The sequence below is a fragment of the Rhopalosiphum maidis genome, chromosome 3 (genome assembly GCF_003676215.2).
Source record: "Rhopalosiphum maidis isolate BTI-1 chromosome 3, ASM367621v3, whole genome shotgun sequence".
Taxonomy (NCBI): Eukaryota; Metazoa; Arthropoda; class Insecta; order Hemiptera; family Aphididae; genus Rhopalosiphum; species Rhopalosiphum maidis.
The window spans coordinates 25,570,808-25,596,835 of record NC_040879.1 but is presented as its reverse complement, the minus strand read 5'-3'; the positions used below and the strand labels follow the sequence as shown (position 1 = coordinate 25,596,835).

At 29.2% G+C, this 26,028-nt stretch overlaps 2 protein-coding genes and 2 non-coding genes across 5 annotated transcripts; 3 read left to right on the top strand and 1 right to left on the bottom strand.

Moving 5' to 3' along the window:
- The first annotated feature begins 551 nt into the window (after window positions 1–551).
- On the top strand, window positions 552–6,848 carry LOC113557069 (myb-like protein O). Of its 2 annotated transcripts, XM_026962360.1 has the most exons (8): window positions 552–3,580; window positions 3,642–3,970; window positions 4,029–4,172; window positions 4,233–4,409; window positions 4,497–4,593; window positions 4,659–4,984; window positions 5,053–5,265; window positions 5,336–6,848. In XM_026962360.1, the coding sequence occupies exons 1-8, from the start codon at window positions 994–996 to the stop codon at window positions 5,420–5,422; spliced, it is 3,960 nt and encodes a 1,319-aa protein (XP_026818161.1). In that variant the 5' UTR covers window positions 552–993; the 3' UTR covers window positions 5,423–6,848. The 2 variants fall into 2 exon arrangements, with proteins under 2 accessions (XP_026818161.1, XP_026818160.1); XM_026962359.1 differs by having other exon boundaries at window positions 554–3,580; window positions 4,233–4,593.
- A 3,844-nt stretch (window positions 6,849–10,692) lies between these two features.
- LOC113559502 lies at window positions 10,693–10,887 on the bottom strand. Its single transcript, XR_003406002.1, has one exon. It is a non-coding gene; the product is annotated as a U2 spliceosomal RNA (small nuclear RNA).
- Window positions 10,888–17,880: 6,993 nt separating this feature from the next.
- On the top strand, window positions 17,881–18,004 carry LOC113559515. Its single transcript, XR_003406014.1, has one exon. It is a non-coding gene; the product is annotated as a U5 spliceosomal RNA (small nuclear RNA).
- A 6,957-nt stretch (window positions 18,005–24,961) lies between these two features.
- On the top strand, window positions 24,962–26,028 carry LOC113558897. The gene is made up of 2 exons (XM_026964477.1): window positions 24,962–25,208; window positions 25,451–26,028. Exons 1-2 carry the CDS (start codon window positions 25,143–25,145, stop codon window positions 25,760–25,762), a joined length of 378 nt encoding a protein of 125 aa, XP_026820278.1. The 5' UTR covers window positions 24,962–25,142; the 3' UTR covers window positions 25,763–26,028.

Sequence of the window (26,028 nt, the reverse complement as noted above, 5' to 3'; positions counted from 1 at the left end):
ATTATTGTATTTTCTTCTATAATATCATATTGTATTGGAATGAAAGAATAAACAAACAAATAAACAAACGTTCTGTATATACGTCATTTATATACTCTCGTCATAATATTATAATAGTATATGCGTTGTGTGTAGGCATATCGCATGCTCATAACGATATAACATTGTTATTTATTATAATAAATAGCCAATAGGTATATCGCTATTACGCGCGAGCCGCTCAAACTCGTCGTGTGCGTACGAAATGTGAATTGTATTCTGATTGTGTCCGACTTCTACCTCCACCCGGCGGCGGGTGTATCGGCGGCGTGGTCACCGTTGCGCGTTTCCTCCACACTATCATCGGCCTCCGTTTCCCCCGTCCGCGACAACCACTCGATTATTACACACCGTGCGCACGGAGCCACTGCACGCACACACAACACAACACACTCCGTCGCAACACCAGCAGAAGACTCGTTTTCATTATCGGTTGATATTATTATTTAGATAATAATAATAATAATAATAATAATAATAATAAAATGTATTTAATATTATAATTTTTTTGTGTGCGCACCGCGTCGTGTTTCGTGATGCTGCCGCCGTGCGTTTTGTATACCGTACACTGTGATTAGTGATTAGTCTTTTGTACGTATGTGTGTGTGCGACTGTGCGCGTGTTATTACTTATTTTTAATTGCCACCGCGTTATTAATACGGTCCGGTGGACGAACAAACGTTACATACGCGCTCACACACACGATAATAATTATTATATAATATCATAATATACAATAGTTATAATATATGTGCACGCACATTATATACGTTTAATGTTATAATAAGTTTTGACGTTAATTTTGTACGATGCATCGTTGTCCATGTTTGTATTTATCGTGTAGCTGTTGTCGCCGTCTAGTTTATTTAATCTCATAATTATCCGCGTCATTTGCATTCCGCGCGTCATACGTTCGATAAAAATGCTCTAGGACCGTCGTTATATCGCGTTCAAATGGAATCTATTGGTCGTTCTACTATCATGGGCAGCAACACTGACACTACAGTGTCCACCATTGCCAATGCTACTTCCTCGGCCGTTGTCGGACTCCTACTGTCGCAAGCCAGGCCTTCGGTGGCGACCATTACGAGCAATACGAAAACCACTGGGTTGTGTCATAACGGCATTCATAGAATGCCGTTGCAACACTGCACTAACGGTAGCAACGTCATACAACATCACCAATATCCTTCTATACTAGTAGCGCCGCCACCGCCGACTTTAGTACCGTCATCGTTGATACATTCTACTCAGACTGGTGCAATGTTGCCTGCATCACCTCAGTTAATGCTATCAACGACAACTGTCACGACTTCAGGAGTAATACCACAGTTTCAACAGCACAATGGACCACATCAATTAGTTACTGCTGCTGCAGCACCTGTTTCCGTTGCTCCTATAGTCATGCCCACTTCGAATGTTACCTCTGTTGGCATGGCGTTGAGTCCTTTTGGTATATTGCCACACGAACGTGTGGTACCACACAATACTCATCAACGTCATCAGCACAGAAAACTACCGTGCCCGCAATCTTCTAAACCTATTATGGACACTAGTAACACTAGTGGCGCACAAATATTAACTGCACCAGTTATTAATTCACAGCGTTTTTACATTGAACCTACTCATCTCAGCAACAAAATTAAACAATACGACAGCATTCAGCCACAGGCACAACCGCAGCCACAACCACAGCCTCAGCATAGAATCAAAATTGTCAATAGTATTTCAGATAAAAGTCTGCCAGTGGTGTCCAGTGCATACGTTCCACAACCATATGAACAACGTTACCAACCAAGAACAGCATCTCAGCAAGTAGGTTATTTGTCTGTTATTACTCGTACAGCAGTACCAACGACCAATGGTGTGATGAATGACATTACAGCGAACAATAATTATTACCAAGCCCAACCTTTACCATTACAATCAAAGACTTCTGATAATCATGACAGACAATACTACCATTTCGATAGTACAGTATCTGCTAGCCAAACACCTCAACAGCAATTAGACAATATCTTATTAATGGGGACTCCAGTCCAACGTGGTGATCCTATGCATATTGTTAAAAATTTACAATCCATGCAGACTGATATTGATTGTTATGGTGTTAAAAAAATGATTGACCAACAGCCTAGGTTATTGGCTACTGACAATAGTAAAACAATTTCACCAACAAATTTATTAGGTAATGGTAACAAATGTTTAATCGAGCATCAGCACCAGCATCTCCAGCAGTTGCCTAAATCTGCCGTAATTGACCCATCATCGTCTTACAGCGATCAATATTTTAATAGACGTCAGCCACCCCCTGCACATCTTCATCAGCATCATAATCAACCGCATTTACAGCAGCATATTGTCACTGGTAATACCAAAATGTTACCTACGCCTACATCTTTAACTGTTGTTTCTGCTAATGGAAATACATATTTAGATGTACAGCAGCACCAACGCAACCATCGTTGGAATTTGGACCATCAAAAACCACCCATTGTATCAACTTCATCATGTTTTACGGGAAATATTTCTTCTGGGGTATTTCATCAGCCGCCATCACTGCATCAACACCATCACCAACAGTATAACAATACAGTTCAAACGTTTAATGTTCAACCACCACCGACTAGTGTTCATCATCAACATCAACATATTTCACAACCAGCCCATCATAATAATTTTACTGTGTCATCAGTAAATCCAACATATTACAGTCCTACAACTACAATGGTTTCATCTACTGTCACTCCCCTAACCACAACTAGCCCATCATTATCATTGTACAATCGAACACAAAGTAATAATCAAAGACAACATAATAACATTTTTCAAGACTTTACCAATAATTTGCAAGGTGGGAGTTATGTTGTAAATGACGATAACAGAACGTCATCTTTACCACATGTTGTCGTCCCAAACATTGAAGAGGAATTGAGTCATCTTTGTGATGACTCCACTACTACTACAACTACTAATACAACTACTACTACTAGGGTTAAACCATTAAATATCATTAATCAAAAACCTTCATTTATTGATAGTTATATCAAGTTTATACATGGTGGTACAAGTATGACTGAAAAACCAGAAGATGAATGTAATGATAAATTAAAAAAATTATCAACACCACTGGCATCATCTTCACCAAAACCTATATCTAAGCCCTATGTACCTTTACCGAAACCAAAGATTTTACCAACAACTGAACAGACATCTCGTAACGGTTCTAGTGAAGATATTAAGAAGATAAATAATGTTACAACAACAACAACAGATGACGATCCGCGGTACTTTCCATTGCCTAAAACTTCATCATCAATAGCCGGGATAAGTGACGACAGAAGTGATGGTAGTAATGGTGAAAACAGTTGGTTGTCAGATGACGAACATGATCAATGGTGGATATCTTCTTCAAAAGCATCTAGTAGCGCAACAGCAACATCAGTGATAAAAAATAAAGTAGATGTTTTTAACAAAAAAAAAAATAATGGCACCGTAAAAAAAAGACGAACAAATTCTGTTGTACCAATTAAAAAACAAAGTATGCAAAAATCATGAATTATTATTGATTACATTTGTCTAATTATTTTTTTTAATTTTAGAAACATATCATATACAACAGCCTACAAGACAATTGTCTCACCGTTTGGCTAAAGAAAAATCTCAACAATTGCTTAGCAGTTTAAATGGTGAATTGGATGTAGATGATAATGATGCTTTATCAGATACTGATTCCGATGTTGATCCAGCTTGGATACCAAATAATGACGATAATGATATATCTAAAACTTCCAATTCAATCAATAGTCGTCATAAAAAGTACTCAAAAGAGCAAAATTCAAATATTGGTCATTCACCATCAACCTCGTCTTCAATCAATAATAATAATAATAATGATAATGATCATCTAGATGACTCAACAATATTTAAGGTAGTGCATCCAATTTAAATGGTTTATTTTTATTTATTTTGTGATACATTTTGTGTAGTCTGGTACATTTGTTGCCCTAAAACGTCAATTTTTGGATAATGAACATGTGTATCCGCAACATTTATGGAGAGTTGATGGAAAATCGTTGTTACAAAAATTTACACGATGCAATGAGAATAATATGTACAAAAGTGTATCAACTGTGAGTAATTAAGTAAAAACAAAAGTAAACGTCATTAATATATTTGATGACATTTTTTAGTACACAGGTTGGAGTCCATCACATTATAATATGTACCGTCAAGTTGATGTTCAAATTATTGCAACTGATAATGGTGATAATGTCATTCCAAATAAATCATCAACTATTGAAGTTTTGGTACAATTAATAACTGACAATGACAAAAAACCTGATCAAAATAATTCTATAGTCAAGACTGTTAGTTCAGCTTATAACCACATCTCTAAGCTAAAAGTTGATGCTATAAATTCTAATTTGTCTACAAACTCTTTTGTTGATGAGCAGAGCGTGATGCTACGTACCAATTTTGATGTGTATATCCAATCATTAGCATCACAAGCACTGGACTCAAATTTTTTGGAAGAAATTTACCGAGAGAATGGTAAGATTTTAATAGTTAATATGCTTCATAAATAATAACTTAAACTAATGTTTTTGTTTTTATAGATGAGTACTTTTTAAGCAACCTCAGTGCTATTGAAACAGTTACACAAACTTGGAAGCAGAATATAACTTCTACAACGTTAAAAGATTCAGTAACAGATTTATCCAAAGTAGAAAATGTATGGACACTTATTGCAAAATATCCAAATATGGAAATTAATTCATTAAATGAAAAATCAAAAAATAACATGAATTTGCGCTGCTTAGTATGTGGCAATCAGGAATTCATGAAGAAACAACAGAAAGAGTTTGTTGAGATATGTCTATCTGGTACGGAGTACAATTCTCAGACGTTAAAAAATATTGATTCTAATATAACATTTTCTAAGGTAAATATTAAAACAATATATTACTACATTTTTTTTACTAATTTAAATTAATTTTGTAATTTGCTTAGGTTATGCCAGTAAAGCGATTTCATTGCTGTTCTAGCGCTCAGTGCGCAGACAAGTTAACTATCTTGCATAGTCTTGAACATCTTAAATATTATATTTACAAAGAATGTTGCAAACGTGTTACCGCTGAAAATGAAAATAGCTGTAATGGTTTAACTCATGACACTACTACTGTTTTAAATCGATTATTAGCTGATGACGAATGGATTGAAAAAGTAATACTACACAGTACTAATATAAAATTAGTCTTACATATTTTAATAATTATTATTAAAATGTTTATAGCTGTTTCATTTGGTATGTAATACATGGTCACAAGCTAAAAGTTTTGTTTCAAAAAACCAATCAAATTGCAGAGCAGTTTCATCTTAGTAATTTCATTGGTATAATGTATATTTTAGGTATACGATATTTTTAAAAATATAATGGTTAACTATTGAAACAACCATTATCATATCATAGTACCAACAGCCTTTGTTAAATATTTAGTGCCTTTATTCATTTTATTATTGCCATTGTTAAATTTTGTATTATATCCAAATTATTTCTAAAAGGTTACCTTTGTACTTTTGACAGTTAAATATTTTATTTTTATACAACATTATATAATTTGTATTTGTTACTTGTTTTCATAAACAAATCATGTGTTGTCATAATTTTAATATGCATATATATGTATGTGTATAAATATATATATATATATATGTATATTTATGTATGAATGTATGTATATGTTAACATAAAAGACTGTTTACTTGTCATAACCAGTGGCGCAATTTCAATAAAATAAATTTGGGTGTGATAAGCATCCTTAAGCCCCCCAGGTTGCGCCTATGGTCGTAATCATGAAGTAATTGATGTACTTTGGTATTTAATTATATTACTGTACTGTGTTAGTTTAAGAACATTGACTCAAAATTATAGTGAATTTGTATCTTGATACAATTTAATTTTTAAAAATAAATATAAACTTATTAATTAAATTATAATTATAAATATTTATTTTAGTACTTTTTGTTTTTAAAATTATACAATTTCACTTTTATATTACATTGTCACACATTCATTGATGTATGAAAAACATATTTTTGTCATATAAATAGTATTATATATTGATAAGTTAATATAAATATATATTGGGGGATTGTCCCACAATATTTATATTAAATTTTATTTCCGATTCTGACTATACCCTATTAAGTTTAGACATACTCTACAGCAGACTTTTATTCCAGTTTTAAATAAAATAGGCTCTATAAGAATTATAGATTGGTCTTATCTGACTGGAATTTAAGAAAAATTGGTTACTATTGAGTATATTTCTTAACTTGCATAGATTTTAGTTGTCATTTTATGTATATAAATAATAAGCATTATGCTTATCTTCCACAATGATGGAAGAGGCAGCTTTGAACCATCCACATGGTTCTGTGGCCTAGCTTAATATTAAACACATGATAAATTAATTTTTACTTATTGATACAAAATGTTTATATTCTTTAGTAAAAGTGATGTATAACTATTTATTGACAAAAATTAAGCTGATGTATTTAACTGACTGTACTTGACTTTAACTGTCAGAAAATTTAGGTACAGATGTAACGCTAAATTTAACCATAAATATGTATTTAAATTTATATTAACAAAATAATTAAATAAAAATTGTAAAAGTTCACTATTAGGTTAAACAAGTGAATGGACTTTAATGTTAACAGTTGACAAACACATAATATGTATATAGAATATATATTTGCATAAAAAAATATTAATTGAAATATATAAGTTAAAAAAAACTCAAATGTATTTTTTATTATCTTATAGATAATGTTTATATAGTTTTAAAAACTTTTATACTTAAAATAAAACTATAAGAAGACATACTTGCATGTATTTACTTCGTCTAATTACACATAATATAGCAAATCGTACACTCTGAATGAAATATTCAATTCTGTGATGTTGAATATTTGAGATTATTGACCTATTATTAAATTTAAAAGTAAAAATATTATCTAGTGAATCTTAGAATTTTATATTATATTTGGGTTATGAAAATTGTAAACTGTATATTTTAAAATTTTCATAATTCATTTCAAAATTTATATTTAAAAAAATCTAAAAGATTGAAGAATTTATATATACGCGGTAAATAATGCACTTAACGTCTTGACCAGTAAGACCCTTTTTCAATATTGCGCAAGTTCAAATTGATTCACCATATACTGCTCACAAATAATTTTAAAAATGTATCTTACTGGAGATTGAAGAACTTGAATTAAATTATCTTCCAGCAATTTGTTTTCGAGACATCTTTTTTTCATTTTTTAATAAAAAAATATTTTATATTGTAATATACTAACAGTACTAAGTCGAAGCCCTAATTATTACTTCAAAAAGAAACTATTAATATTGTTCTATTTTACTATATTCAGTGTAATATATATATATATATATATATATGGTAATTACTAATTATTGTATTATTGGTATTCATGTAATTGTTTCGGTCTATTTGTTACTTACAACAACGAACTAAAATATGTAGGTGTATATTATTCCGGGCTTACAACGGTGTTGATACTACTAGGTGTTTGAGACTACACTCATATGTCCAGGTTCATCCAATGTAAAAACTATTCACCAACATCATTTTCTATCCTTCTTTTACAAAGTATTTCTACTAACTAACGTTGTAAGGTGGCCCAAATAATACTGTACGTTGTTTTCAAACTTGGTCATGGGTAACGAGTTGACAGCTATCATCAAGATTATAGTTTCAGTTGTCCATTACCATCATTGATAACGTTAGTTATTCAACCCGGGTCCATGTTGTAAGAGCGATATTTGTATTTATGCTGTTTATAAGAAAGATGAAATGCTGACACATCTCTGTTTCCAAAGAGCATCAATTGAGGCACCGGCAGAATGATCGAAAAGGCGACCTGTTAGTAGGCGGAGAGAACTTTTCCAAGAATCTCTTTCTCAATCACTTAACTAAGATGCTGACTGCTTCCACATACATCTGCACCATATATTTATTTTTGTAACATATTGTTAATTGTTACCAGTATCTGTGTAAAATATATGTGAAACATACTATGCATTTCAAACATTTGATAAATTTAATAATGTATTAATAATAAAATTACATTAGTTTTTTTATTGATGTCTCTATCTTATGCACAGAAAATTGGTAATCTCAAGTGTTCAACTCTGTGCCCTGAAAAGACAAAAACCAGGGTTAAACATTAATGAGGCACTGAGGCATACAATTCAACTACAGGCTGTACGTGAACTATTTAAAAAATCATTAATATCAAATATTCTTCAATAAACATGAATTAATATAAATAGCCCAGTGATGCTATGAAGGAAATATAACTTTTAAAGTCTATCATCTCAAAACTTCATTTAAAAGAATGTTTGTTAAAAATTAAAAAAGTGAAGATCTAAACAATATATTAAAACTAAAACATGTTAATAAAGAAGTTAGTGTAATATATATTATTATATTGAAGGTATTAATACAATCAAAGAATATAATAATTTATCTAGAATGCAATATGTTTCAAAATCTATACCAACTACCAACCATTATAACTTTTTTAATTTCTAGTATTCCTAAATAGGATTCACTCCAAATTAAATTGAAAAAATTTATTTTACATATATGTAACAATATTAGTGGAAATGCAGTCGAAAAAAACCTACAAAAAAGTAAAAACACCGCAGATTCAGTATTAAATACATTATTTGACTTTTTACAAGTGTTTATACAATTATTAAATTCATAATTGAAATTTTAAAAATAAGTAAAAACTCTTTATAAAACTTTGTTTTTACATTAATATTATACTATTACAGGATTTTCAGCTTGAAGAATATATTATAAATTTATAAGTGTTGAGCTGAACTCTATACCAACTCAAACGTATTAATTTTATATTTACAGTAGTCATGATTACGAGACATGTACCAATAGATGATACATTTTAAAAATACTCTATTTCTCCACAACACAAACTATGGCACAGATATTTTGTCAATAAACATATATAATTTAATTTAAATAGTATACACATTATATTTATACCATATCTCATAAAGTACATTATAACGATTTATAGATTTATTTTTCTTCAAGTTAAATATTATAAAATAAATGAATATAAATACCTTACATTTTCTCAAGATCAGTAACAAATGAAAATGCAACAGGCCCTAGTCTACATTTTTACATCGTATTGAATTAAATTTGTAAAAGTTTAATTTGCCTAACTATTAAACTAAATATTGATAATGCAATAAATACAATATATTTCTATGAAAAAAGAAACACATTATTCCTTTATGTATAGAAGTTTATACCTAGTATTTTAGTTTAATACTAATAATAAAAAAATTTTATGCCATAAAAATAAAAATAAATACTACGGAATGATATAGATATTCTAATAAGTATACTACCTTGCTACCTACACATTCACATGATCCTTTAATAAACAGTAAACACGTAATTCGATTAAATTATAGTTCGATTTCTAATGTTTAAAAAATAAATTCTCCATAGGAAAATAAAGTTTAGAATCTAATTTTACTGCCTTAAATTGCAATATCGTTAAGATGTAATAATAATATTCTAAAGTTAAATTGTTTTCCTATAGGTTTCTATTACCTAATATTATATAGGATGTATTACATATATAATATTTTCTATTGCCTAGTATTTCTACAAATTAAATTTAAAAATAAATCAGAAGATCAAGAAATTGTAATAACGTAGTAGAATATAGCTTAATTTTGCATTTCTATTACAAAAAAAACTCAGAATGTAAAATTTTTTTTTTTACTAAAATCATTCTCACATTTTCTGTTTTTTTTTTTTAAGAGAGATTTTAATTTTTATAAAGAAAAAACATAAAATAAACATTCAAACATTCTGAGTTTTTTTTTTATAACAGAAATGCAAAATAAAGCTGTTGTATTCAGTTTTTAAATTTTGATCATCGTAATATCATTAATTTCTTAATACATTAAAAATTATTTAATGAATAGTTATTAATTTTTGTACACGCACAATGTTCATGTAATCACGTTAATAGCGCTCGTCCCACTACTTTTCCGTCTAATACTACCGCGACGCTCACACAATGAGCAGTCTATTTACCAAACTCTGTACACGTAGCCGTCGTAGTCGTAGTGGAGGTCATAATCGTATGATGTACACACGGCAGGCCGCAATGCACATCGATTTACAAAATACAAAAATGCTATCGTAATACAATTTTGCAATTATTTATTGTTTATCTTTATGACAAATCAAACACTCTCACTATAATAATAGTCAATATTAATAAAATTAAATATTTAATCACAAATAAAATGATGCAGTACAACACACGCTTCATATAAATCGTACATACAAGATCTTTAAATAGGTACAGTATATAGTTATATTGTAGTTTTAACATGTATTTTCTATACTCATAGTAATAATATAGCGACATGCATAATAATAAACGCTAAATCCAAATTCCGCCAAAAATACGGAAAATGTCAAATTTATCAAAATCTTGGCTTTGGGATTTTGATTTTCTACAAAACAAAAATTTTGGAATATTAATAATAAGTATATATATTTGATTTAATGGGCCGTTCCCGGTGGTACTGCAATACCGGGTCAACCCGCGGTGGAGCAGGAGCAAGCCCCAAAATCTCCACCAAACTTTGTAAAAATTAGTTTAACATTTGAACCTTTCGATGAAAGGTGTATCAGATGTTAAGCTGATAAGAACAGATACTACACTTTGATCTTAGCCGATAGGCCGAGAAGCGATAATAATTTGAACTCACAGAGCTATCTTAAAGGCAATAACGGTTTTAAGACGATTGCAGTTTTCAATTTTGATATTTTCAAAAAAGCGAAAATATCGATTTTTCGAAAATCGAGTTTTGAAAACGGTCATATACAATAATTATTTAATATATTAAACATCACTGATCCATATTAATTGCATTTAAATATATAAATGCACCGATAATTCGTTTAAAATGTGACTAAAATAAAGGTATAGCTCAAAACCGCTATCTACCGTTAATAAAAAATGAACGCATACACGAAATCGTTTTCCTCAATAATATGTATTCCGCCCTCTATGACGCCTCAATTGTCTTTATTTTCACTTAATATTATTGTAATGACAGACAATATAGTACGTATGAGAATTTGCAAATAATTATTTGAAATTATGATCAGTTTTGTTACGAATTACAACAAATTACATTACTGCTATTGCACAGACCGAAATTCGCAGCAGCTATCGGTTAGTTCGCTTTTGACAAATGTGTTAACGCTCATTTGACTGTCACAATAAACAAAACGAATAACAATACAATCATTTGAATACTCAAAACATGTTCATTCAATCGTAATCCATTTAAATTTGATAAAAACAAAATTTCATCAAATTTCATTTTCCTGCGTTTAGTGACTATGTGCGGCGGAGTATGACGGAATATCGCGTTTTCGCGGATGACGCCGATCGTATACATATAGCGCATTCTCGGAAGCAAACGATCGTATCACGTTTGTACTATTGTTTGGATTGTTTGGAATCTGTGACGGAGTTTTTCGAATACCTATCGTATGGTTTTAAAAATTCAAATAACCATTATAATTTCATATGATATGAAATGTCAAAAATTTCATTGCGTATTACAATTATTACATGCACGAGTTACACACGTAAAAAATTAAAATGTAAGTATATAATAAGATAAAAAAAAAATATGCAAGTTAACATTATAGTCACTCATACAGTAATAACGATACAAACATTGAGTAACCCGACAGGATTGTAGGCTTAACATATTATCATTATTAGAAACGTCATTAAACACATACACTTTTGAACTTAAATGAAATATTATGATTAAATCAAATTTAAAGTTTTTTTTTTTTTTAATACCAACTAATTTAAAGAAACGTATATATAAGTCATAATAGTGACTTTACATGAGTAAATACCGGAGTACCAGACGATACAAATACAAATGGAATAATTTCCCCAGTTAGATAAACTGCACACTGTTAATAACATAGATATTTCCAATAGATCATTTAAGATTGTATGTTGGAATACTGCAATTTTAGAATTTTTATCTACCTATTGATTATAATTATTAAAGGTAAGCTATTAAAATGTTAAACCCGAAACAAAATCAACGAAAATTAATATAAAAATCATATGAATTTGTTTTTTTTTAATTGATTGGACGTCCATCTTAGAAACATTTAACAAAAAGTTTAACTGATTAATATTGGTTTATCGTGCATAATGATATTTATTTCTTATACTATATAGGTAGTTTATAACATAAAGTAAGTATGCAGTAACTGCTTTTACAATTTCTTATATTTAACTCCTTAAAAACGGTTGGTGTATCTCTTCAAAAGAAAAAGGTATTGAAGATTTGTCTCAAATATTTAAAAATAATATTTTTTGTAATACCTACTGAATATATTGGGTTTGATTATAATATATAATGGGTATTTAATACGCTTTATGCATTTAGTACCTATTATAGTAAATACGTAAATACGCTGTCCAAAATTACGTATATACGATTATTATTTACGATTTAATTTTTCAATCGTCATACTAACTTATTATTTTAAATAATCACAATATGTATACAGGATTTTTTAGTAAGTGAGAAAAATAATTATAATTGATGGTTTTAAATTTCGATTCCATAGACCTTTAAAAAATTATGTACAAGGTTGCAGCTGTTGTTTGAAATCATGTATGTCTTAATTTAAATGCAAAAATAATTTTAGCACAGATCAACCTAAAGAGTATATAATCATTCAAAACCAGACGATAAACTTATAAATCGACAAAAAATTAGCAATACCTTTAAGAGGAAAGCTACGGAAGATATTATTTCGTCAAAACCATAAAAACGTTTACACGCAGAATGAAAAAATAATGATATAGAAACAATAACAACTAACGATGTAACATTAATTAATATTAAAGAAATTCATTAGGTACGTGCATACGTACATTTGTTCATCCATAACTATCTATAATAGAATCTATTAATTACGTGATTTTTTTATACGTATACAAAATAAAAACTAATAAGCAAGAGGATTTATTATTATGATTTATGAATGAAAAATCTAAGAGCATAGTTAGATTTTCAACGATATCGAACTTAAAGGTATTATGCAATGCACAAAATATTTATATTGACCAAAGCCGTTTCATTTAAATTTTTATTAATATAGTTCAGTAATACATATTTATATACCTACCTATAATATATTACACACAACAATCATATTTGTTTACTTATTATACAATTAATGAATTAACCAAGATATTTCAAACACATAAAATAATGTAAATTATTAACAATACTGTACTTAATAATAAATGTATCTAACTCAAAACTAAATTTTTGAAAGATTATATAGCCAACCTCCTCGTGGTGTCTTTTGGTTATCGCTATTAGGCTAAATTAGCAATATAGGGACGCAATTAATCTGGTTTAGTAAAATATAGCTGTGACGTAAATCACTTATTTTTTTAACCAAATGAGACGTATTTCATATAGGTACGATAGGTACATATTAGCATAATATATTATTAGAACGAAAAATATAAAATTAAATATAATATTATGATTTATATATATTAGATATTTTATAATATACTGACGAATAAATTTTTTTTAGAAATATTAAATTAAATATTATATATTGATATGTCGTGTACAGTGCAAATTTGCAATATACGTGGTGAGCACGCATAGGTACACTAAACTGATTCAAATAATATTAATACTCTTCACTTACTATAGATACTTCATAATACGGTTGTACAGATTTTTGGCTAAACATAAAATAATATTAAATTGTTGTTTTTGAGATTGAAACAGATATAGCGATTAGTTCATATATACTCACAAACTATTGCAAAAATAATCGTCCATTGATAGTTTTGATATGTTATAGTACAAATTTAAATAGCAGTTGGTAAATTGTAAACTGGTAATTATCGATCGTACTAAACACCAAAAATCGTACCAAATCAAAAATATACGGATGTCCACTAAACGCTGCGACTGCATTCCAAACACGGCACTATTTAAAAAATAAAAATAATAATATTAACTACCTATATTAAACTATAATAGTTCAAATTGTTACAAAACTTGTTAGTCCCGAATATCAGTAAATTATTTTGTTAAATATTAAATAAATTAAAAATGCATTAAGCCTAACCGGCGAAGGTGCTTTACTGCAGTATATAGAACATACTGACATTAGTTATGAGTGTACTAGTTTACCTAGTCATAAAATAGGTTTTTACAATGTAATGGATGTGTTAAATTATATTGCATACGACATATGAAATACGATTCTGACTCAGTGGTTAGTATTAGCTATTATTTCTAAGGATATTTTTAAATTAATAACTGTAATCTAGTAGGCTGAACTTATTTTTCCAAAAAAAAGTAATGTATGAACATAATATTATATATTATTACATTATTAATTTATAATTACATCATAATATAATGCATTTATGTTCACATATTATTGAATATTTTTATCAACTTATAATACAGTCAATATCGACGTACTGATCGATTCGTAGAGAAACTTGAATCTTTTCGCCACTACGTACATTATTATTTAGTATTTACTAAGCAACTAAGGTATTAGTAAGGTAATAATATAATAGTATAATACCTTAGTTATTACTAAGGTATTATATTTGAAATATTTTCAGAATATTCTTATACATTTAATTTTATACAACGAAGATCTACAGTACGCTGGTATTTACACTTAATAGTTACTATTCAGCAGACATCCCGGTGTTTTTTTTTAAATTTGTAATTTATTCATGTACTCTATATATACCTATACTCTATAATATGCACGCCAATGCATGTTTTCTTATAAAAATTAAAAATTAAATTTATACCTAGACTAAGATGCTGCCGTGCAGGGAGATGGTATTTTGTGCCAATTTTTTATCTGTAATTTGCGACACTAATAGGTACATTTAAGTATGTATGTAATTTGCGCTAAAATATAAAAACATAACATGTATAAAGCGCCACATCTAAATATTAATTTTGGTTATTTGCGCCACGACAGAAAACGAAATGGAATATATTGTTATCTGCGCCACACTTTTAATTTCAATTGTTGGAATTTAAGTACACTTATATACATAATTATAATATGGCTGATTTTTACAAAAAAAAAAAAACATAAAAATATTATTATACTTATTTAATACTTTTTTTTAATTACTTTTAATAATTTTCTAAAACTATTATTAAAATTAACTCGATTGATCAATGCACTTTAATACCTACGTTCTAATACACATTGCCAAACCGATCAGCAATAATGGGTTATTCATGAATGTGTTGACAAAATTCTGGGTCTGGTACTCAAAAAGCTCGTTCAGCAGGCGCGTTCGGTTATCTTTACACGACCAGCCGTGTATGATCATTTTTGCGTTGTACTGGAAAGCGCAACAATGAGACTGGGCCTGTATAATCATGTCACCGCAGGCCAAGCTCACAGCAATCGTCATGGCATACCCAGCCATATGAATCCTTTGCGTCCTAGTCGGCAACAAGTGTGTGTACGTTAGTCGGATCGGACGGATCGTGCTCATTTTTTCAATCTCGATTCTCGTTCTTGTTCACTAGTCAAATATCGTAGACACAAGGTTAGTGTGAATACATATGTGATTAGCGCGGCTACGGAATAGGAAAAACTTGTTGGTAATCAACTGTAGAATACCAAGGGGCAAGGATCCAATATTTTAAAATTATGTTTTATTTATTTTAATTCTATAGCTTTTGACATAATTCGTATATTTTCAAAAATTGAATATATACATCGTAACTTACTATAGAAACAATTCGATGATACAAATAGTACAACTCAAACGCGCAACACGACACATATACCAAATACGGAACCGCGATTTTTGTCGACGACGCACCTTGTTGTTCTTTTTAAAATAATTTTTACAATAAAGCGATGACCAATGATTATTGAACTACTGTAGCATATAAATCAAAAAAACAAAAAAATTAATAACAGTATTATCGTTTGTAAAAAAATATTAAAAACAATATTATTATTTTATAATAAAATCATAGATTAAACATATATTATCATTTTGGATTTTTTTTTTATACTATTTAAATTTTCTGTGTATCAGTAGCATGATAAACAATTTTCAGACTTGAGGCAAACTACCATTAGATCGCCCGTACACTACACAGCTTAAAACGTATAATATTTGAAAAAACCAATGAGATAATACACAGTTGTGGTGTTCTTTAACACATAGTGTTGTGTTAGATTTTAATAACAGTTCATTCATTATAATATTAAATCTAACAACACATGATTGGAATTGATAACGCAACGCAAATTTGCTACTTTGCCTACATTAAGGTGGCTGAAGTAGGTCGAAAAAAAACATGTGAAACAACCAAAATACCAGATAGAAGTGTGAAGCTTGTGTTTGATGAATTTTAATTTAAAAAATCGATTTGAATTTGTATTCTAGTCTTCTTTCGATCGAGACGATTTTTGATATTTGAAAAATTGAACATGTACTTAAGTCTTAAAATAAAAGAGTAAACATAATAATATTACACGCTCACACTACGGACGTTGTTTAATGTGTTTATCACTGTGATCACCAGCTGTATATAATAATATTCCGACAAGCAGTACAAGTATGACCCACTCACAATGCATCGGTAGCGCCGAGTGGCGGTAAATAAAAAAACTGTGTCCGGTGGCACGGCAAAGCACTAAGCATATTATTATGATAGAATTCCAGTTACACCGTCTGGCATAATTATTATTTCCGACGAAATACGCACCGCCTTGGAACTCGATACGCAGTCCGTTTATTATAAATATAATTCCAGACTTATTACACAGTGGTGGCGGGGTGTAACGTCGAACGGTGTAGTGGATCGACTAAAGAAAGAAATAAGACGTGTACAATAAGCGAGTGAATGCTAATCGGTTCGTAAATTAGTCTAAATGATGATTTATTCTTTCACGGGAGCGATACAAGCGATGCAGGAAACACAAATCAATCTATAGCTGTTGTTTGTTTAGCGTCAACAATAAACATAATCAGTACTTACATAATTTTTGTCGTCTGTGCTTGTTATCCTCTTGTGTACCTTTTTACGCACGAAAAAATAAATAATCTATTTAATCAACAATATTATTCGTCTTAATCGGTCGTAAAAAAACATAATATTAATATCGCCATTTGGCTATAGTGGTAGATTAGGAATCCATTGAGGACCCTCCTCAATCCGAAATGCGTTTTATATTCGATTATTTTAGCGATGGGCCGTTTCAGCCGTTTCAGCAACACTTCTGTCGAATAACGCGTCCGTCAGATTTCGACCGTATGTAGTACGCCGTTTCATACACGTCGTGCCGTGCTCTCGTCCGCACTTCGATGGAGCTTGGGTGTTTCATCTGACAACCAGTAGATGTCGTGCGCGTGCACGATCGCTTATCGAAGCGGTTTTGACGCTGTCGCCGAAGGTTTTGCACAAGTCAAATCCACCGGGTTTCGCGGTCGGCTGTCGCGACGAAGCCAAAAGCTTGCACTGGATACGGATTCACACCGACCCGATCGACTTGCGTTCGTACCCATAACACCGGTGCGATGTGAACACCAGCGTAGTGCACTGCATCGTGACCAGGCCGACTGTATATAGGGAACTGAATAAAATCTAAACGTTAACTCCGATTCCCTTACATAACGAAAAAATCTTTCGCCTTTTACTAAAGATTTCCGTGGAGGGGAGTACTCAAAGGAGTCTAGAAATGTAATTTTTTAAATAGCCTGACCTCTAGGTCGGGCTTTTAGTGCACACTGACCAGAACGTATTCATTCTCAATACATCATAACTACATCACCCAATGAGTTTGATTCGGCAAGCTCGCAATCTCTTAGCATTGCAATAACGTGGACTATTATAAAATGCATAATACATTATATAGCATGTGGTGTATCTTTATGTTGTTAAATTATTTCCTATTTTCCCATAGATTTAAGTATGAATATTTAAGCCCCCCCCCTCTAAAAAAAAAAACAAATCCTGGGTACGGCACTGCAAAGACGCATGTGCTTAATGAAACAATAGGTATTAATGTCTGTAATTTTTACAACCTGAAATCATTCTAATTAGCAAATGCATATTATGCATGTGCCTAAAACCAAAATCATAACTAAAATATTAAATTTAAAAAAAAAAAAAAAAAACACAAAATGGATCATTATCTTATGTTCCAAGTGTTCCAACGATTAATTGTTCGACAATATATTTTTTGTTCTAAGCTTTATTTAATCCAATGTTGGTTCCTGGGTTAAAGTGGCGGGAGAGGGCCAAATTCTCCCACGTGGGAAACTGAATTTTGCTTGTTGAATAATTTCGTGCGAATTCTAATTTCGGTCATGCAAATTTGTGTTAATTACGTGCTAATTATTGGTGGAAAAAAATTACGAATAACTTAATTTTTTCATGTGGGCTGGGCTGGCGAAACGTACGTTATACACAGATAAACTTATTAAATATATATATATCTGTGATTCTACATCGTATTTGTACAAAGTAATAAGTATTTTAAATTTTTATTACGTACTATTGTATTAACAAAGTTTGGAATTTTTTGCCGTCCTATAAAAATAAAATATTGTTACTTTAGCCGCCCTGAGGCATTTGCCTTAATTGCCCCCCTCCCCCCATTGCACAGCTCTGAGTCTTGCTTTAAATGTAGTGGATACTTAAGAAACTAAATAAATACTGAATACTGTCATAATAATGTATTTTCAAATTTTATAAAATTATGTTGTTAATTTCATTGTTAGGAATCAATCAACTTCTTCGATGATATGTGCTCCAGAACGGGGTCTACGAGCGGTACTCGGGAAAAAATGTCCCAAAAAAAAGTATAGTATTTTATTTTTGCGACAAAAATAAAAAAATTAATGGTGAAAAAAGCTAAATGCCTAAATTAATAAGCAATTTTCCTGCTCAAATTTGATATTTGATATCTGTAAATTGTATTATTATAATAATTATAATATATTTCTAAATACTAGTATATATTATTTTATCATTTTTGAACCTTTTGATTAATTGACTTTTTCCTAATGTGGGATCCTTTTAGACGTAAGTCATAACATAAAAAAGAAGTGTGATTAAAATATTATATTGTAAATTGTATTTGTTGATGCGTATATTTTATTATAATTATAAAATTTTGTAACTGTCGTTAATTATCGTATTAAGCCCATATACAGGTTAGGTAAACTAATAATAAAATAATGTATTTTTAATTCCTGTATTATAAATAGTTTATGTATAAGTAAGCGATAATATATGACTGATAAATTCAAACAAACCTGGCTTAAAATAAATTTAATTAGAACTTGGTATGTTCCTTTGTTTAATAATTTTATTGGTAATGGTAAAGATTTTTAAGTATGACCTAGTTGATGCTTTTAAGATAACTCTGGTAACAAGCCAATAAAGTCCATAGAGCCAAAATTATTATTATTATAATTATTATTTATCAATCTAATTTAAAAATAAAAATATTCTGTTTAATGATTTATTTAAAAATTTTGACCAAGTAATAAAATACCTGTGGCTGAATAGAATGAATTTGAATGTAACGGTACATTTTTTGAGTTATATCATTATTTTTAAGCTCTATATAAATATTTATATTTTCAGAAATTAAGTAAATAATTTCAATTTAGAAAAATAATTACATAAATATATTTATACATTTATTACAGTATTCAGTTTCCAATGTTTCCATACAGTAACGAAGCTTTAGACAATAAAGGTATGATGCAAGTTTTATCTGAATAAAATACAGTTGCCACATTTGATCCAATCAGCTGATTATCAACAAATTTAGAATTATTAATATGGTTAAGTGACATGTCCAATAAATGTAATATACATTTTACTTCTATGGTTAATCAATTTTCCAATGTAATTACAACTTGAGAGTAAGTTCCAATACATACATCACCAATTTCAAGTTTTTTTTATACATTTTCCCTTAGAATTATACAAAAGAAAAAAAGGAAAATATACAATAAATAATAATTTTGGAAAATATTTATTTATATACTAAAAATGTATGTTTCATTAAAAAATAGTAAATAATTTTTTTGTAAAATGGGAATCCAGATCAAGAAAAATCATTATTGTGTATTATTTAAAATAAAATATATCTATTCAGTACAAATTTATTTAATATTCAAATTATATTTACAATAATTTTTAAATATAATGATTTATCATTGTTAAAATATTTTTAGAGCACTATATTTAAATAAAAAAAAAAAAATTAAAACTAATTGTAATCTTGAACGTTTGACTGATTCAATTTATCTTGATATATAGTTTCATTACAATATATAACTTTAATAATATTAGGAGATTTATTAAATAACATTTCAGTCTGAACTTCGTGGTTATTAATTAAAATAGAAAAATTTGAAAGATCGATATTTTTTTTGGATATGATAAACTAATTATTACTCAAAAATAAAGACCAATTGTAATTTTTAGGCATTTGCTAAGAATGTTTTATATTAAATTTTTAAACAAATCTGATACTATTTTGTATACAGGCTTACTTATTATGATGAATTAATTATATAATTTAAACTAAAAAAGAAATTTTATTTAACATGTATATTCTTTATTTTTATTCAATTTGCGAATATCAATATCATTAAATCATGAGGAAGAAAGCTTTGGTTCTAAGACAGTCCATAAACAAAAATGCCAATTTATAATGAAGGTGAAAATCATAAAAAATTACAATAAAACTAGACATTTAAGTTTAGTTGAATAAAAGTTATATTTTATTCATGATATAGTAGATTAAACATTGATTGTGTTTGATCTTATAACTTTGAAAAATAGAAAGTGAAATAATTATGTTATTATTTTTCCCATAATAAAATTTTAATTTAAGATTAAAAAGTATTTAAATGATATTTATATTCAATAAAATTACAATCCTATTTTGCTAAATACAAAACAATGTAATAATAATTTATTTGGTTTCATTATTTAAGCTTAATTGTTTTATAAAAAAAAAATATTAAATTATCAATTATATTAAGTTGACAATTTTAATATTATCTGGTAATTATCAAATATAACTTTTATTCTAAATATTAAAAGACATTTTAAAATTGCTAAGCATTAAGAGCATTAAGAATAAAATGAAAGCATGATATCCAATATTATTTAATAATCTATAGAACAATTAGTAAGCAATATTTCTAAAGTATATAATTTATTGAAGCAATTTTCAAAGCTCCTGATAGCAATTCTTCAGTCGATTCTTTTGGATTGGCTGAATTTGTTTAGATCTTAATACCTACTTCAGAAATATCAAACAAACTTGTAAGTTTTACACATTATTGGATACCTAACTGTCAGAACAAGATATAATTGAACTAACTGAAGACATTGTCTTGTAGCCTGTACAAGCTTGTTGGTCTGAATAGTCAATTAATACTTATTATACAGGAAACATAGTTGATTACAAAATATATTACCTTCTCGGTTATTTTTGACATTATTAGGAACTAATAACAAACAACTCTTTTCTAAATGTTTCATTGCCATTTTTTTTTTTTAGGAAATATAAGTCTTCAACAAGTAAACTTTTAGCAGCAAAGTAATTTGCTGCAAACGATGCATTTTTATTTGATTGCCTATAATATTAATGCCTTTGGACAACATTTCTTTTTTAAATAATTAGTAATACACCTATTACTGGACTTTTGAAAATCATTATCACAGTGATTGATCGTCAACATGTCTTATTATATATATTCAATATGTCAAATATATTTTTATTATTAACAATATTTTTTTATTGAATTTGCTTTAGCAAGAGTATTCCTAGCTTGAGTAACTTGAATATTGTATTGAAATTCTCTTTTGTATATATGACTTATTATATATAAAAGTTATAGAAATATTAAGAAATTTCAAAATATTTAGTTAGTAATTTTATTATAATTACCAGACATATTATCTAATTCAAAAATTCCCAAAGAAGATTCCTCACCATACATTCTTTCCATTTGTAAATTTTTTTTATTGCATGACATTTCTGATAAAGTTTTAGTTCCTAAATTAATATTGGTCAATTCATCAGGGAATGATGAAGCAAATGTCTCATTACTACTGGTATTCTTAAGGTAATTCTTTAAGAACCTAGAAAATATAAATTATAGTTTTAGGTAATTTAATAAGAATAATAACTAATTGCATTTAAATTATTGAAATTAAATTAAATTAATTTTTTAATTGTTAATTTTGCCTTGAATAACACAAGTTACTACTAGGGCAAAGAAATTATCGCATTTGCATTTTTTTAAGTGTAATTTTAAAATAACTTAAATATTTAAGTCAATAAGGTATAATATAAAAATTAACATTTAATTTTTGAATGGAAAAATAAAGTGAGTACAATGATTATCAGAGGACTACTGCTCAAAGCAATGATTCAGTTTATTCATGGGTATATATATATATGTGTGTCTACTACAATTTACAACCTCTGAATTAAAAAAAAAAAATTTTCAGTTATCATAATATTTATTGTACTACAAGTCTATAACTGACAATCTGTCACCTTCAAAACTTTAAATCTTTTATTGTATAATGCAATAATTTAAGCAATGTTAATATTTATTTTAATATTAATTTATTGAATTAATTTTTCTTTTCATTCTCTTTTTTAAATATTTTCAATGTTATTTTTAAAATATTTTAAAGAAATAATACAAATTGAATGTTTTTTTCTAATGCAATAACTTCATTTCTCTGTTTATTACCTATTACAATTCTTTAAATATAAATTAATTAAACAAATATTCTAATAAAAAACCTTATAGGTATCTAATAGAATAAAATATATTAAAATTGTTGTATAAATATGTGGTAGGTAGCAATATTGTGTAATACATGAAATTGAAAATCTGAAATTTTGTCCATAGATATTGATGCAAAAAATAAAAACCTTTTTCTATTATATTTTAATTATTTTGAAGTAAATATTATCATTTTTAATACAAAAATGTTTTACTAAACTGTACACTGGCTACTGGCATAATCAGTAGTATGCCTAGGGGATGAGAGGTTGGGTGTACAAACCCCCCTCCCGAAAAATAAAATAATTATTAATAAATGTTGCTTATAATATAATATTTATGCGGAAAACTATTGAAGAATATTTTTGCCTTTTCAAAATTAATTACTAAATTCACCATTTAAATCAGCCTGATTTAAAAAGTTATCAAATGAATAAAAATAACTATTATACTATGTATAACGACCAGTAGGTACTATTGGGCGGTCCTCAAATTAAATATAATAATTAATAATATTACTAATTAGGAATTTTAGCTGTAAACGTTCATATATTGTGTCTAACAAAGGCGGAGGACATTTGGCCTCGTTACTGCTGAAGCGATCAATCGGTTTGAACAAAAAGTGATGAATTATTTTCTTTAAAGACAGAATATAAGAACAGAATAGTTTTCAAATAACTAATATAATTTTAATATAATGTAGTAGGCTATCACATAAACGATAAACCTGTGGCCTGTGGGGCACAACATGGAGGTTATGGAGTATCCTTGACATGCGGGGTTTAATAATTTAACTCTAAATGAAAACAGTTGTGTTAAATCTTGATTTTTTAGATAATAAGTTCTATTAAATTTATTAAAATTATTTAATTGCTAAAATTGCTCGGAGTTTAGACTTAAATAACTTTTCAATACATAGGTAACTTAACTATTTCAACATACAATTAATAGATATTGGATGTACATCGAATCTGAAAGAAGCCATATCGATTTTACTTAATTTTGTTTCAATTTATTTATGCGAACAGTTTTTCATCTTTATATAACGATAATAAAAAACGAAATCTCAAATAAATACATAAGCCCAAAAGCGTGTTTACGGGGAGCCCCGGACTTAATGTGCGTTATCCGCACTCCTCGGTGAACTGTGCCTGCAAAAAAGATCTAACCTGCTCTAAAAAACTAAAATAATTAACTTGCTCTTAAAAAAAAAGTGAATCAATCAGGATTGATTTTTATTATTTGTGTTGAAATTTTATAAATTCTGTACATAATGTATCTATGTAAAATGGTTATTTCTTCATGTCTAAAAAAAAACCCGAATTAAAAATTTAATATGCCTCTCAGCCACCCAAGCGTGGACACGCCTATGTATAGAGCAGTGGTTCCCAAAATGTGCTCCGCAATGGCTTATCAAGGGCTCCGTTCGTAATACCACAATAAATGTACACAGACAGATAACAATTAACATTAAATATTGCTTGGGGGCTCCACGACAAAATTCTACTTAAAAAAAGGGTCCGAGGCTAAGAAAGTTTGGGAACTGCTGGTATAGTGCAATGATTTGCAGTGCGCTTTTACGGATACTGTAAACCGGATCCAAATTGTATCAGCGTTGTTCGGCGTCCTTGACGATTTGTACCTTAGTTATATCTATAGGGGTAGATGTAAAGAAGTTTTCATCTCTAAAATATAATGCCACAACCGCTATTGTTCCCAAACACACGTTGACATGCACGGGCGCATACATGCACGCACAGGCCTTCACACGCATGCGCAGTATATACGAGTTGTATTCTCCGAACACACAATGAGTCAGGTACAGAGGGGTTGTTGGCTCATACAATATAGCTATACAATATTGATATAAAAGGCATGTTTGACCTTGAGGGCAACATTTAAACCGCATTCCAATCGAGATTTCGGAGCCCAACGTCCGACTACATGTGAATTTTTCCCGCACTCTACCAGAAACGACGCACATAATACGTGATCAAGTCCTTGCGCATTCACATTGTTTGCAATATCTATTCGTTGTTATAGTTTTGTATCGAAAATTGCATTTACAGCATCCTAAAATGGCTCCAAGAAAATTTGATGACATAGATGATGATCTTGTTCATCATAAAAAGCAATTGAAACAAGTACGTACTACGTAGGTCCTATAATAATTGTAATACATATAATACATGAGATACCTTTATGGCCTATGGACGAGTCACGAGTGACTTGGTCTAGTCTCGCCGTCGGCTGATAAAATGATAAATGTTGTTTAAAAAACATAATAATTACTAAAATGTTGTTTGAAGTGTGATTATAATTTTCTGTTACCTATTTAATTTTATTTAACTGTTCTTTTCTGTCTTTGTTTTGTCCATAAATACAGAATACATTGAAAATGACAAAGAGCTGTACGCGGACGATAACGATCCGTAATTCAATATCTTTATCATTCGGTAATGATTACTTGAGCCGCCCAAACTATGCGTCGACGAGTGAGCAGAGGGTAATTACAAATGCAGTCACTCAAGTCATTCAAGACGTGGAGATCGAGATTTCTACGGAGATGGATATCACGGAAAAAATAAGTAAAATTAATATCAATTCGCCAGAGATAGCTGGAAAGGAAGGGAGCCATGATGTTAACATTGATTCGTCAACGATGTCGGACGACGAAGTCAATGATACATTGCAGTAGGTTGTGAACCCGCAGATTTATAATTTATAAATCTGTGTGTAAACCGAAGTGCTATTTAAGATTATAAGATATTATATTATTAATGTGATTTTTTTAAGCGTTTTTTCTATGATAAATTACTTTAGGTAACATTTATGTTTCACCTGCATAGTAGGTATCTGTGTAGTTTCGGTCTTAAAATGTAATAGTAAATTTACGATCGCCAGTTTTCATTTTGTAATTTCATTTATTTTAACATAAGAGTAATTTAACCTATTGTAGCATTG